Source organism: Nerophis ophidion, linkage group LG01 (assembly GCF_033978795.1).
Source record: "Nerophis ophidion isolate RoL-2023_Sa linkage group LG01, RoL_Noph_v1.0, whole genome shotgun sequence".
Taxonomy (NCBI): Eukaryota; Metazoa; Chordata; class Actinopteri; order Syngnathiformes; family Syngnathidae; genus Nerophis; species Nerophis ophidion.
The window spans coordinates 48,674,926-48,687,305 of NC_084611.1; the positions used below are offsets into that span (position 1 = coordinate 48,674,926).

At 42.1% G+C, this 12,380-nt stretch overlaps 1 protein-coding gene across 3 annotated transcripts in view; it reads left to right on the forward strand.

The window, feature by feature from the left end:
• Positions 1-12,380, forward strand: part of ecpas (Ecm29 proteasome adaptor and scaffold) — a 73,327-nt gene that overhangs the window by 38,781 nt on the left and 22,166 nt on the right. For all 3 annotated transcript variants that reach the window (XM_061905564.1, XM_061905573.1, XM_061905584.1), the window contains exons 29-42: positions 1,997-2,114; positions 3,914-4,081; positions 4,159-4,238; positions 4,314-4,419; positions 6,180-6,227; positions 6,292-6,410; positions 6,484-6,700; positions 6,769-6,858; positions 7,927-7,993; positions 8,068-8,159; positions 9,191-9,257; positions 9,331-9,528; positions 9,595-9,806; positions 9,870-9,913. In XM_061905564.1, coding sequence (XP_061761548.1) covers positions 1,997-2,114; positions 3,914-4,081; positions 4,159-4,238; positions 4,314-4,419; positions 6,180-6,227; positions 6,292-6,410; positions 6,484-6,700; positions 6,769-6,858; positions 7,927-7,993; positions 8,068-8,159; positions 9,191-9,257; positions 9,331-9,528; positions 9,595-9,806; positions 9,870-9,913 — 1,626 coding nt within the window. The remainder of the gene's footprint in view (positions 1-1,996; positions 2,115-3,913; positions 4,082-4,158; positions 4,239-4,313; positions 4,420-6,179; positions 6,228-6,291; positions 6,411-6,483; positions 6,701-6,768; positions 6,859-7,926; positions 7,994-8,067; positions 8,160-9,190; positions 9,258-9,330; positions 9,529-9,594; positions 9,807-9,869; positions 9,914-12,380) is intronic.

Consider the following 12,380-nt stretch of genomic DNA (forward strand, 5'->3'; position numbering starts at 1 on the left):
ATGTTAGGGCTGCACCATTTTCAGAAAAAAAACTAATTTTGATGTTTCTCTCTAAAATTGCAATTTGATTTGCAGTTTTTGTATTTAATATGTAAAAATGTGTAAAACTGCAAAAGTAAGGAGTGAAGGAAGACATGTCACTTTTAGACCAGGGGTGCCCATTACGTGGACGGCCAGCTAGCGGTGAATGGTGGAAGGTGTGTCAGTCATCCCGCCAGGCATTAAAAAATAGACCTAAAAATGATGAATCATCAATCTTCACCAAGATGTGTTTATGGTCACTTGATTGACATTCACGGCACACGAGGGTCTTGTGAGATGACGCTGGCTGCTGCCAGATCATTATTTAAAAAAAAGACCGACAGAAAGGCAAGAAACAGTTTTTATTTAAACCGTACCTCCCGTCAAAAGCCTTAAGACTGTCAACACAGTTCCTGTCTTCACAATAAAAGCGCTGCTTCATCCTGCCTGCGCTACCAAATTAAGAGTCTTAGAAAGCTAGCACGCACAAGCTAGCAAGCTACGGAGTTTGCCGCCAATGTATTTTTTGTAAAGTGTATAAAAAGCAGTATGGAATCAGGACAAACTTTCATGTGGTATTGGACAGAAAGGAGAACTTTTTTTCTCCTCAATTTGAAAATGTGGAGGTTATCATCACTACTGTCTGATTCCAATCAATGCAAGTCATCACAATCAACTTATATTCTTGTATTCATGAAAGAAATAATGTTAAACATGCTTGTATTATCATTAAACTCCTTTAACTTGTTAACAAAAACCTCTCTTTCATAAATAAATTAATATAAATGATATATATGAATGATCCCCTCCACTTGGTCCATTGAAAAGTAGCTCGCTTGCAGAAAAAGTGTTGGCACCTCTGATTTAGACTGTCAATCAACATATTCTTGTCTTAGGTGCCACACATTACTACAATATGCAATAATTTACTATGACAAGTATATGTCTTTATGCGGACAGACTTTGTCTACATCCTGCTCTAAAACTAAAGAAATAGCCGATAAAAACTATACAAAGTTTATAATGTGATGATAATAGAGAACAATAATGCAAGTAACTGTAAAAGGATATACATTTTTAGTTTTCATTACTGTAAAATTGTTTACCATTGTACTGTCATTGGAAGTTAAATATCTCAATAAATAAACAAACAAAAAAAAAATTGACTAATTTCTGTATGCAAAAATATAACTTAAACATCTTAAAGTGTATTTTTTCCCAGTTGCCATCACATGATCATGGCATTCTCGCTCGTTGGTCCGTGTTGATGGGCTCATATTGCCCATCCGGTTTGAAGCTGAAATATTCCCACAACAGGACATATGGCTTTGTAATCATACTTTTTGCCGTACTCTGCAGAACTTCTCACAAGCGACTCGCAAGGCTCTCTATTCGTGTTTCCTGTTTGTGTAACGCTGGCGGTCTCGGCAAGACAAAGATTGTGAATGAGTGAAAAGAGGGCTCGCTCTGTTCAGTTAATTGAAGTGAAGTGACTTATATTTATATAGCGCCTTTTCTCTAGTGACTCAAAGTGCTTTACATAATGAAACCCAATATCTAATTTTTACATTTAAACCAGTGTGGGTGGCACTGGGAGCAGGTGGGTAAAGTGTCTTGCCCAAGGACACAACGGCAGTGACTAGGATGGCGGAAGAGGGATCGAACCTGCAACCCTCACATTGCTGGCACGGCCGCTCTACCAACCGAGCTACACCGCCCCAAGCGATTCTACTGTTAAATATGCACAGTGAGACCACTTTCTCCATCTTGGAAGTGAGAGACAAACACAACCATTCTGATTGGCCAAGGTGTCTGTCACTCAAATGACGGTGAAGGTGGAGAAGAAAGCCTCAGATCCTTGGAGTCAAGTTGTTGCACTAATTCAGATGAATGAATGAATCGTGCAGCCCTAGTTCATGTTGCACATTGTGAAGTATTTGTCACATGTTATACGCCTTCGCCGTGTCGCCCACAGCCATAACCTGTCCACATACAAGGAGCTCTGCTCGCTGGCAAGCGACCTGAACCAGCCCGATCTGGTCTACAAGTTTATGAACCTGGCCAACCATCACGCCATGTGGAACTCCCGAAAGGTATTGGTCTCCTAAAGTCTGCTGCACACATGAAGGTTTTCTAAATCTGTACCAGACTCCACACAAGAAGATAAAGAAGTCAGGCACTTTTACTCTTGGTGAGTCGTAATACGTAATATCAACATGGCACACACAGAGTTGTCCTTCACCGTGTCACCTTTCAAATATTGCTATATTTGAAATATTTTTTGTGCATATTTTTTGTATCAGGACATGTTTTGGATGCCAATATTCATATTTTTATACCCCATTATTATTTTTGTGTTGCACATAGGGTTGTACGGTATACCGGTATTAGTATAGTACCGTGATACTAATGAATCATTTTCGGTACTATACCGCCTCTGAAAAGTACCAGTCGGCCACCCCAAGTTTTCTGCCACATTTTAAGTATTCCTTGTAGTACGAGGAATAGCTAAACATGCTTCACCACACACCGTAGCGCACCAGCGTCAAAATGTAGACAAATGCCATGGGTGGATCCACACTGTAATGATACCAAGTACAGGAGCGTAACTGGTTGATACTACTACGATTACGTCAATATTTTTGGCATCACAACATCATCTTTTGTTTTAAAAAAATGTATATTATCTTTATAAACTCAGGAAATATGTCCATGAACACATGAGGACTTTGAATATGACCAATGTATGATCCTATAACTACTTGGTATCGGATCAATGCCCAAATTCGTGGTATCATCCAAAACTAATGTAAAGTATCAAAGAAGAGAAGAATAAATGATTATTACATTTTAACAGAAGTGTAGACTGAACATGTTAAGAGAGAAATTAAGCAGATATTAACAGTAAATGAACAAGTAGATTAATCATTCATTTTCTACCACTTGTCCTTAATAATTTTGACAAAATAGTAGAACTGCATCCGTCAGCAGACTAATTAGGAGCCTTGGTTTGCTTACTTACGACAAAAAGACAAGTTTTCTAGTATTTTCACATTTTTATTTAAGGACAAACTTGTCATAATAAAAATATGTTTAATATACCGTAAGATTTTTTTTGTTAAACTAAACCCAATTGTGCAATTTTTTGTGGTCCCCTTTATTTAGAAAAGTATCAAAATAATTTTGGTACCGGTACCAAAATATTAGTATCGGGATAACACTAGTTTCACAGGTTTTTATTTTCAACTTAGTTTTTTTCCACATTCGCGTCCCTTTTTTTCAGTTTAGTTTCTTTTAAATTCCCTCTTTTTTTCTGAGCGTAGCAATGTAACGATGCAGAGTTTTGCCAAATATCACGGCTATATGAAGACAAACATGGATCATTTAATTTTTCCATTTCAGCAGCGCTTCTACTACATCTTCCAAGTAAGTCTAGGTTGACCTAAAGATACTTATAACTTCAACTCGATTTAGACGACCTCAGTGCTCCTGTGTTCTACGGGGTTTTGCTTGCCAGCCCAAGTCTAGTAAAACTGCTTTTGCTTGAACTTGATGTAAGCCCCGCCCTTCACGCCGAATCGCTGCCATTAATTTTAAACAAAAAGGATTGAATGTGAGAAAGAAAAAGTTGAAAATAAAAGCCGGTGAAAGACAATAAAAGTGTACTAAAATGTGAATATTTGCATTTAAAACATGCCATGATACCAAAAAGTATCCACCAAAAATGGTGTATTTTTTCAGTGTTTGTATTTATTTGTTGACAAAACTTGTTTTGCTGCTAATGCAACCATTCCTACAATGCCCACAATTTCCCACTCCCAAATGTGACTGGCAGTGTTTTGGCTCCAAGGAATGGTCTATCCTCACAACCCCTCCAACGTGATCTTTTCAGGGCGCCGCATTCGGCTTCCACATGATCGCCACCAAGGCCGGGGAGCAGCTGGCCCCGTTTCTCCCGCAGCTGGTGCCACGGCTTTACCGCTACCAGTTTGATCCCAACCTGAGCATCCGCCAGGCCATGACCAGCATCTGGGACGCCTTGGTCACGGATAAGACGCTGGTAGGACACGCCGCTCCTCCATCCGCATGGCGACTAAAGCACGTTTGTATTCATTTGTCTTTATTGGGCTGGGTTAGGTGGACAAGTACCTGAAGGAGATCTTGCACGATGTCATCTCCAACCTCACCAGCAACGCCTGGAGGGTGCGGGAATCCAGGTAGCAAATCTAAATGGGAAGTATGTTGGCCAACTATTGAAAGAAACATATGGTAGTAAATGTCGAATCTTGCAGCTGTCTGGCCCTCAACGACTTGGTTCGCGGCCACCAAGCTAATGACCTCATCGATCACTTGGCTGAAATGTGGGAGACCTTGTTCAGAGTTCTTGACGACATCAAGGTGAGCACCGGGAGATTGGCGGATGGAAATGCATCACTCTGAAAATGTCATATAAGTTTTAGGAATCACTATACGCATTTCCATTTCATTCATTAAAAGTAAACAAAAGAAAAAAGCAACATAAACTAGAAGAGGCAATTCTTGAAGGAACTGCTTGTAAATGCTGAAGTTGAAGTGAAATGCTGACAGAATGTAGTATGAATAGGGGTGTAACGGTACACAAAAATTTCGGTTCCGTACGTACCTCGATTTAGAGGTCACGGTTCGGTTAATTTTCGGTACAGGAAGAAAACAACAAAATATACATTTTTTGGTTATTTATTTACCAAATTTGTAAACAATGGCTTTATCCTTTAAACATTGGGAACACTATAATAATTCTGCCCACGTTAATCCACATTAAACTGCCTCAAGTTGTTGCTTTGATTAAATAAAATGACAAAACCTTTCTTCTACATATAAAAAGTGCAACATTATAAACAGTTTCAAGTCAACTCATCATGCTTAATTTATTACAGCATTTGGGAAGCCTGTAGTTGACTTTTATTATGTAAATGTTATATTTTTATCAACATGTGATAGCAGGGACCCTGCCATTCAAAACTAGGCTGCTACATTACTAATGATTAATATAACTATAGCTGAAAAAAAGTACAATAGCTATAGGAGAGATTATTCATCCCTGGACACCATGGACTTCATGTTAGTTCATGTGAAATAAGAGACTTTGCTGCCCCTAAAACACACACACACACAGCAAAATGAGCTAACGTTAACGCTAAAAGCTAATTAGCCTTCACCTCAAGCCAGAACTGCGAGCGAGCTGAGCTGCAGTTTAAGTTTCTAGAAAGTCAACGGGCTCATAGTGATGCTAGTAGTAGTTGTTACTGGGAAGTGTTTTTTATAATTTGGGGAGCCTACGATGTCCGCTGCTAAACACCTATCTACTCGACGTTGAAGAATTGACAACATGCGTTCTGAATACGCACTGCTGATTGGCTGTAACATCGCTCTGAAAACCATCTGATTGGCTTTGTATGTAACCAATCAGATGGTTATGTGGGCGGGACAATGCTGGGTGCTCAGACAGAGGCAGAAAGCAGAGCAGCTTGTTATGACTTTAGCTTACAAACTCGTTCGATACACCTCCGAACCGGACCGAAACCCCCGTACCGAAACGTTTCAATACAAATACACGTACCGTTACTTCCTTAAGTATGAATTTAAGAAAAGTTTGAATGTGGAAGAGTTTGAATTTCCAGGAAAACCGGAATTTGTTTTGGAACTTGGGAAAGTGTTTCTCGCCTTCCTGTCGGTCGTTTTTTCTTAATTATCTGGCAGCAGCCAGCGTCATCTCACCCCGACTTAAACAAGTAGAAAAACTTATTCGGATGTTACCATTTAGTGGTCAATTGTACGGAATATGTACTGTACTGTGCAATGTACTAATAAAAGTTTCAATCAATCAAAACCCTTGGGTGCCGTGAATGTCAATCAATTGACCAAAGTCACCTCTTGGTGAAGATTGATGATCCGTCATTTTTAGTTCTATTTTTGTAATGCCTAGCAAGCGATGGACTGACACACCCTCCACCATCCACCACTAACTCGCCATCCACGTAATGGCCACACCTGTTTGAAGTGCTTTATACATGATTTGTTCATGAAAATATTGTATTATATTGTTATACAAATCCTCATGGTTTATTCGAATGATTTAAACAAATATTGTTCTGAGCCTGCCATGGTTGTGTTTTCAGGAGTCAGTGAGAAAGGCTGCAGATCTGACACTGAAGACTCTCAGTAAGGTACAGCACACAATCATTGCTGGATGGAATGTCCATGTAGGATTGAGAAGGTGACTCTGCACAGGTGTGCACTCGCATGTGTGAGTCTACTGGCTCTACGGCGCAGAGGACCGTGGCAGCACTGCTGCCCTCCTTGCTGGAGAAGGGGATTGTCAGCAGTGTGTCCGAGGTCCGCTCACTCAGGTACCGTCTCAGTTACGTTGTTGTTGTCTCTCTCGTGTCCCAATCACTAAGAGGTTGTTGTTTTTGGTACCAGCATCCAGACCCTGGTGAAGATCAGTAAGACAGCCGGCGCCCGACTGAAGCCCCACGCTTCCCGACTCATCCCAGCTTTACTGGAGGCCCTCAGCACCTTGGAGCCGCAGGTGCTCAACTACCTGAGCCTAAGAGCCACCGAGCAGGAGAAGAGTGCCATGGATGCTGCCAGGCTAAGTGCGGCCAAGTCCTCTCCAATGATGGAAACCATCAATATGGTAGCTGAACAACAGGGTCGTATTAGTCTTGTTAGTTCCGAGGTGACCGCTCCATGTGTTGTGTTCAGTGTTTGCAGCACGTGGATGTTTCAGTGCTGGCAGAGCTGGTTCCAAGGCTGTGTGAGCTGCTCAAGAGTGGAGTGGGCCTAGGCACCAAGGTACACCTCACTCTTTCTGTCACCGTCGACTAATTCACACCCTTTCAAATGACATTTTATCTCAGCCTCCCTCCTCCCCTTCTGGCTGAGAGCTTCACTCAACGTTTAAATAAGTACGTCACAACTTAGCCAGACTGCAAAACCCCGTGAATAGTGGCATCCAAAACTGCCTGCAAGCTCACGTCCAAATACAAGAACCTTACAATTTGATGCTTAGTTCAAGTAGCCAACTTTATACTAACACTAAAAAAATACAAGAACCTTACAATTTGATGCTTTAGCACAAGTAGCCAACATTATACTAACACTAAAGAATACAAGAACATTATGATTTGATGCTCTAGCACAAGTAACCTTTTCAGCGGCCTAGTGGTTAGTGTCCACCCTGAGATGAGTAGGTTTTGAGTTCAAACCCCAGCCGAGTCATACCAAAGACTATGAAAATGGGACCCATTACCTCCCTGCTTGGCACTCAGCCTCAAGGGTTGGAATTGGGGGTAAATCACCAAAAATGATTTCCGGGTGCGGCCACCACTGCTGCTCACTGCTCCCATCACCTCCCAGGGAGTGATCAAGAGTGATGTGTCAAATGCCGAGAATAGGTTTTCCACACCGAGTGTATGTGACAATTATTGCTACTTTAACTTAAACTTAAGTAGCCAACATTATGCCAACACTAAGAAACACAACTATTTTATGATTTGATGCTTTAGCACAAGTAGCCGACATTATGCTAACTCTAAAAAACACAAGAACCTTATGTTTTGATGCTTTAGCACAAATAGCCAACATTATGCTAACACTAAAAAACACAAGTAACTTATGATTTGTGTCGAGCATGAAAAAGCCCGTAATTGTGTTTTTATTTTCATTCAGGCAATGTGATAGGTTTTCTCACTATGAAGCCTTATATCATGTTATATATCAGGCATGCTAACATCTTGTCACCTTTTTTAATTGATTTAATGGCGTTTTGTGATGAAAATGAAAATCCCTCACCGCAATATGTTTTTTCCCATGTTTTGCAATGCCAATGTTGACAAGGTTTGTGTTGTGGTCTCTCCACAGGGCGGTTGTGCCAGTGTGATTGTTTCCCTCACAGTGCAATGTCCCCAAGACCTCACTGCACACTCAGGTGACACACCTGCTGACCGTGTGGTGTGAAGAAGCACACACTCACACTAACGCTGATGTTTGTGTTGCTGTCAGGTAAACTGATGAGTGCTCTGCTCAGCGGCATCCATGACAGAAGCACTGTGGTGCAGAAAGCCTTTGCCTTTGCTCTGGGCCATCTAGTCAGGGTAAGGACGTTGAAAAGTCACCTTTTGACTTGCATCCTGATGCTACTAGGGGTGTGCCATGTAGACCATTTGATATGAATCCTTATTAATAATGTTTCATGTCTTTCTTTGAGCGATATTTCCCGCGTAAACTTTGTTTTAGCAATCAAAAATATTTCAGTTGTTTTTATCCTTCTTTGTGAGGACATTGGGCTTCACGGTGGCAGAGGGGTTAGTGCGTCTGCCTCACAATACGAAGTTCCTGCAGTCCTGGGTTCAAATCCAGGCTCGGGATCTTTCTGTGTGGAGTTTACATGTTCTCCCCGTGAATGCGTGGGTTCCCTCCGGGTACTCTGGCTTCCTCCCACTTCCAAAGACATGCACCTGGGGATAGGTTAATTGGCAACACTAAATTGGCCCTAGTGTGTGAATGTGAGTGTGAATGTTGTCTGTCTATCTGTGTTGGCCCTGCGATGAGATGGCGACTTGTCCAGGGTGTACCCTGCCTTCCGCCCGATTGTAGCTGAGATAGGCGCCAGCGCCCCCCGCGACCCCGAAAGGGAATAAACGGTAGAAAATGGATGGATGGATGTGAGGACATTGTTGATTGTGATGTCATGTTAGGATGTACTTTGTGGACGCCGTTTACTTTGTAGCCAGTTCAGTTTTAGTTTCGTTCTTCATAGTCTTCCCTAAGCTTAATGCCTTTTCTTAGAGGCACTAAACTTTTGTTTATTTTTTCTTTAAGCATTAGACACCTTTTTACCTGCCTCCCACTGTGTCCGTCTTTGGCTACTGCCACCTACTGATATGGAAGAGTATTACATGGTTACTCTGCCGAGGTCTAGACAGCACCGACACTCATAGACAACACATCATTTGCAGACTATAATTACTGGTTTGCAAAAAATATTTTTAACCCAAATAGGTGAAACGAGATAATCTCCCACGGCACACCAGACTGTATCCCGCGGCAGTGTGCCGCGGCACAGTGGTTGAAAAACACCGATATAGTTAACCTAAAGATGAAGATTCCTCCTTTGTGCCATCAGACAGCGAAGGACAGCAGTGTCGAGAAGCTGCTCCTGAAGCTGAGCGCCTGGTACCTAGAGAAAGAAGGTCAGCTGTCACCTGCATGAAAGGATGTAAAATAGTCGTCTGGGGAACTAAAACCCGTGAGGTCTATGTCCAGAGCCGGTGTACAAGTCCTCCTGCGCCCTGACCGTGCACGCCATCAGCCACTACAGCCCCGACGTCCTGAAGGCCCACGCCGGAGTGGCTCTCCCGCTGGCCTTCTTGGGAATGCACCAGGCACCCAGCGCGGACGAAGACAAGGACGAGAGCCACGACGCCACCTTGTGGGGCGAGGTGTGGCAGGAGAACGTCCCCGGTGAGGAACATCGACACACATCGCCAAGGTCCAACATCTACCACAAATGTTCTACCGCCGTTCCAGGCAGCTTCGGAGGCATCCGGCTCTACATGACCGAGCTCATCGCCATTACCCAGAAAGCCCTGCAGTCCCAGTCTTGGAAGATGAAGGCCCAGGGTGCGGCTGCCATGTCGACCGTCGCCAAGGAGCAGACTGGCTCTCTGGTGGCGCCGCACCTGGGTTTGGTGCTGACAGCCTTGTTGCAGGGCCTGGCGGGACGCACGTGGGCGGGCAAGGTAACGGCCTTCAACTGAAGAAATTATGACAAAGTGCTTTGACTGTTTGTGTCTCGCCTGCAGGAGGAGCTGCTGAAAGCCATCGGATCAGTTGTCTCCAAATGCAGGTATTATTTACTTTCTTCTTGTGGGGCTCAATTAAATCACACAGCCACAGTAATCAAACTGTCAACCTGAAGTGACAGAATCAACATCCATCCATGTGTTTTTTCAGCACAAATAGCGATTAGCACTGTATTTTCTGACTATAAAGCGCACTTAAAAGCCTTTCATTTTCTCAAAAATGTACAGAATAATTCTGGTTGTGGATATCGACCTCGAAGCTATTTTATTTAGTATATGGTGTAATGATCAGTGTGACCAATAGATGGCAGTAAACTACACCAACATTTTATATATTACATTGAAAATATAGAACATTGCACACGGTGGTCAAAAATCCATCAAAATGTTTTAATAATAATAATAATAATAATGGATTCGATTTATATCGCGCTTTTCTATTGTTAGATACTCAAAGCGCTCACAGAGAAGTGGGAACCCATCATTCATTCACACCTGGTGGTGGTAAACTACATCAGTAGCCACAGCTGCCCTGGGGTAGACTGACGGAAGCGTGGCTGCCAGTTTGCGCCTACGGCCCCTCCGACCACCACCAATCATTCATTCATCATTCATTCACCAGTGTGAGTGGCACCGGGGGCAAGGGTGAAGTGTCCTGCCCAAGGACACAACGGCAGCGATTTGGATGTTAATAGGTGGGAAGCGAACCTGCAACCCTCAGGTTTCTGGCACGGCCGCTCTACCCACTACGCCATGCCGCCCCTTTTAGTAGGACTTTGGTAAGCCAGGAAGCCGCACCGCTTGATGGATTGTACTGTGCTTCAACATAGGAGTATTATTATGTTGTGTGTATAAGGTAATACATAGTATCTGCTGTTTTAGAATGGAATAGAAAGTACTCTATTGATCCTTGGGGGAAATTCAGCACCACTGTTCGCTCACAATAGACAACAAACACTTACGTATTTTTTACGTGTGAATAATATAAATACAGTGTATTATACAGCATTATTTACATGTGTATAACATAAAAAAATCTATTATACAGCATTATTCACATGTGAATAATATAAGTACAGTCTATTATACAGCATTATTCACATGTGTATAACATAAAAAAATCTATTATACAGCATTATTCACATGTGAATAATATAAGTACAGTCTATTATACAGCATTATTCACATGTGAATAATACAAACCCCGTTTCCACATGAGTTGGGAAATTGTGTTAGATGCCAATATAAACGGAATACAATGATTTGCAAATACTTTTCAACCCATATTCAATTGAATGCACTACAAAGACAAGATATTTGATGTTCAAACTCATACATTTTATTTTTTTTTGCAAATAATAACTAACTTTGAATTTCATGGCTGCAACACGTGCTAAAGTAGTTGGGAAATGACTTGTTCACCACTGTGTTACAAATGTTTGTACATCACCTTTTCTTTTAACAACACTCAATAAGCGTTTAGGAACTAAGGAAACTAATTGTTGAAGCTTTGAAAGTGGAATTCTTTCCCATTTTTGTTTTATGTAGAGCTTCAGTCGTTTAACAGTCCAGGGTCTCCGCTGTCGTATTTTATGCTTCATAATGCGCCACACATTTTCGATGGGAGACAGGTCTGGACTGCAGGCAGGCCAGGAAAGTACCCGCATTCTTTTCTTATGAAACCACGCTGTTGTAACACTTGTCTTGCTGAAATAGGCAGGGGCCTCCATGATAACGTTGCTTGGATGACAACATATGTTGCTCCAAAACCTGTATGGACCTTTCAGCATTAATGGTGCCTTCACAGATGTGTAAGTTACCCATGCCTTGGGCACTAATACACCCCCATACCATCATATATGCTGGCTTTTGAACTTTGCGCCTATAACAATCCAAATGCTTACTTTCCTTGTTGTTCTGGAGGACACCACGTCCTCTGTTTCCAAATATAATTTGAAATGTATACTCGTCAGACCACAGAACACCTTTACACTTTGCATCAGTCTATCTTAGGTGAGCTCGGGCCCAGCCAAGCCGGCGGCATTTCAGGATATTGTTGATAAATGGGTTTGGCTTTGCATAGTTGAGTTTTAACTTGCACCTACAGAAGTAGCGACCAACTGTAGTTACTGACAGTGGTTTTATGAAGTGTTCCTGAGCCCATGTGGTGATATCTTTTACACACCGATGTCAGTTTCTGATCAAAAGTCTGTTATATCATCTCTTACGTGCAGGGATTTCTCCAGATTCTCTGAACCTTTTGTTGATTTCACAGACCGTAGATGGTAAAATCCCTAAATTCCTTGCAATAGCTCGTAGAGAAATGTTGTTCTAAAACTATTCGACAATTTGCTTACAAAGTGGTGACCCTCACCCCATCCTTGTTTGTGAATTACTTATCATTTCATGGAAGCTACTTTTATACCCAATTATGGCAATCAACTGTTCCCAATTAGCCTGCACACCTGTGGGATGTTCCAAATAAGTGTTTGATGAGCATTCCTCAACTTA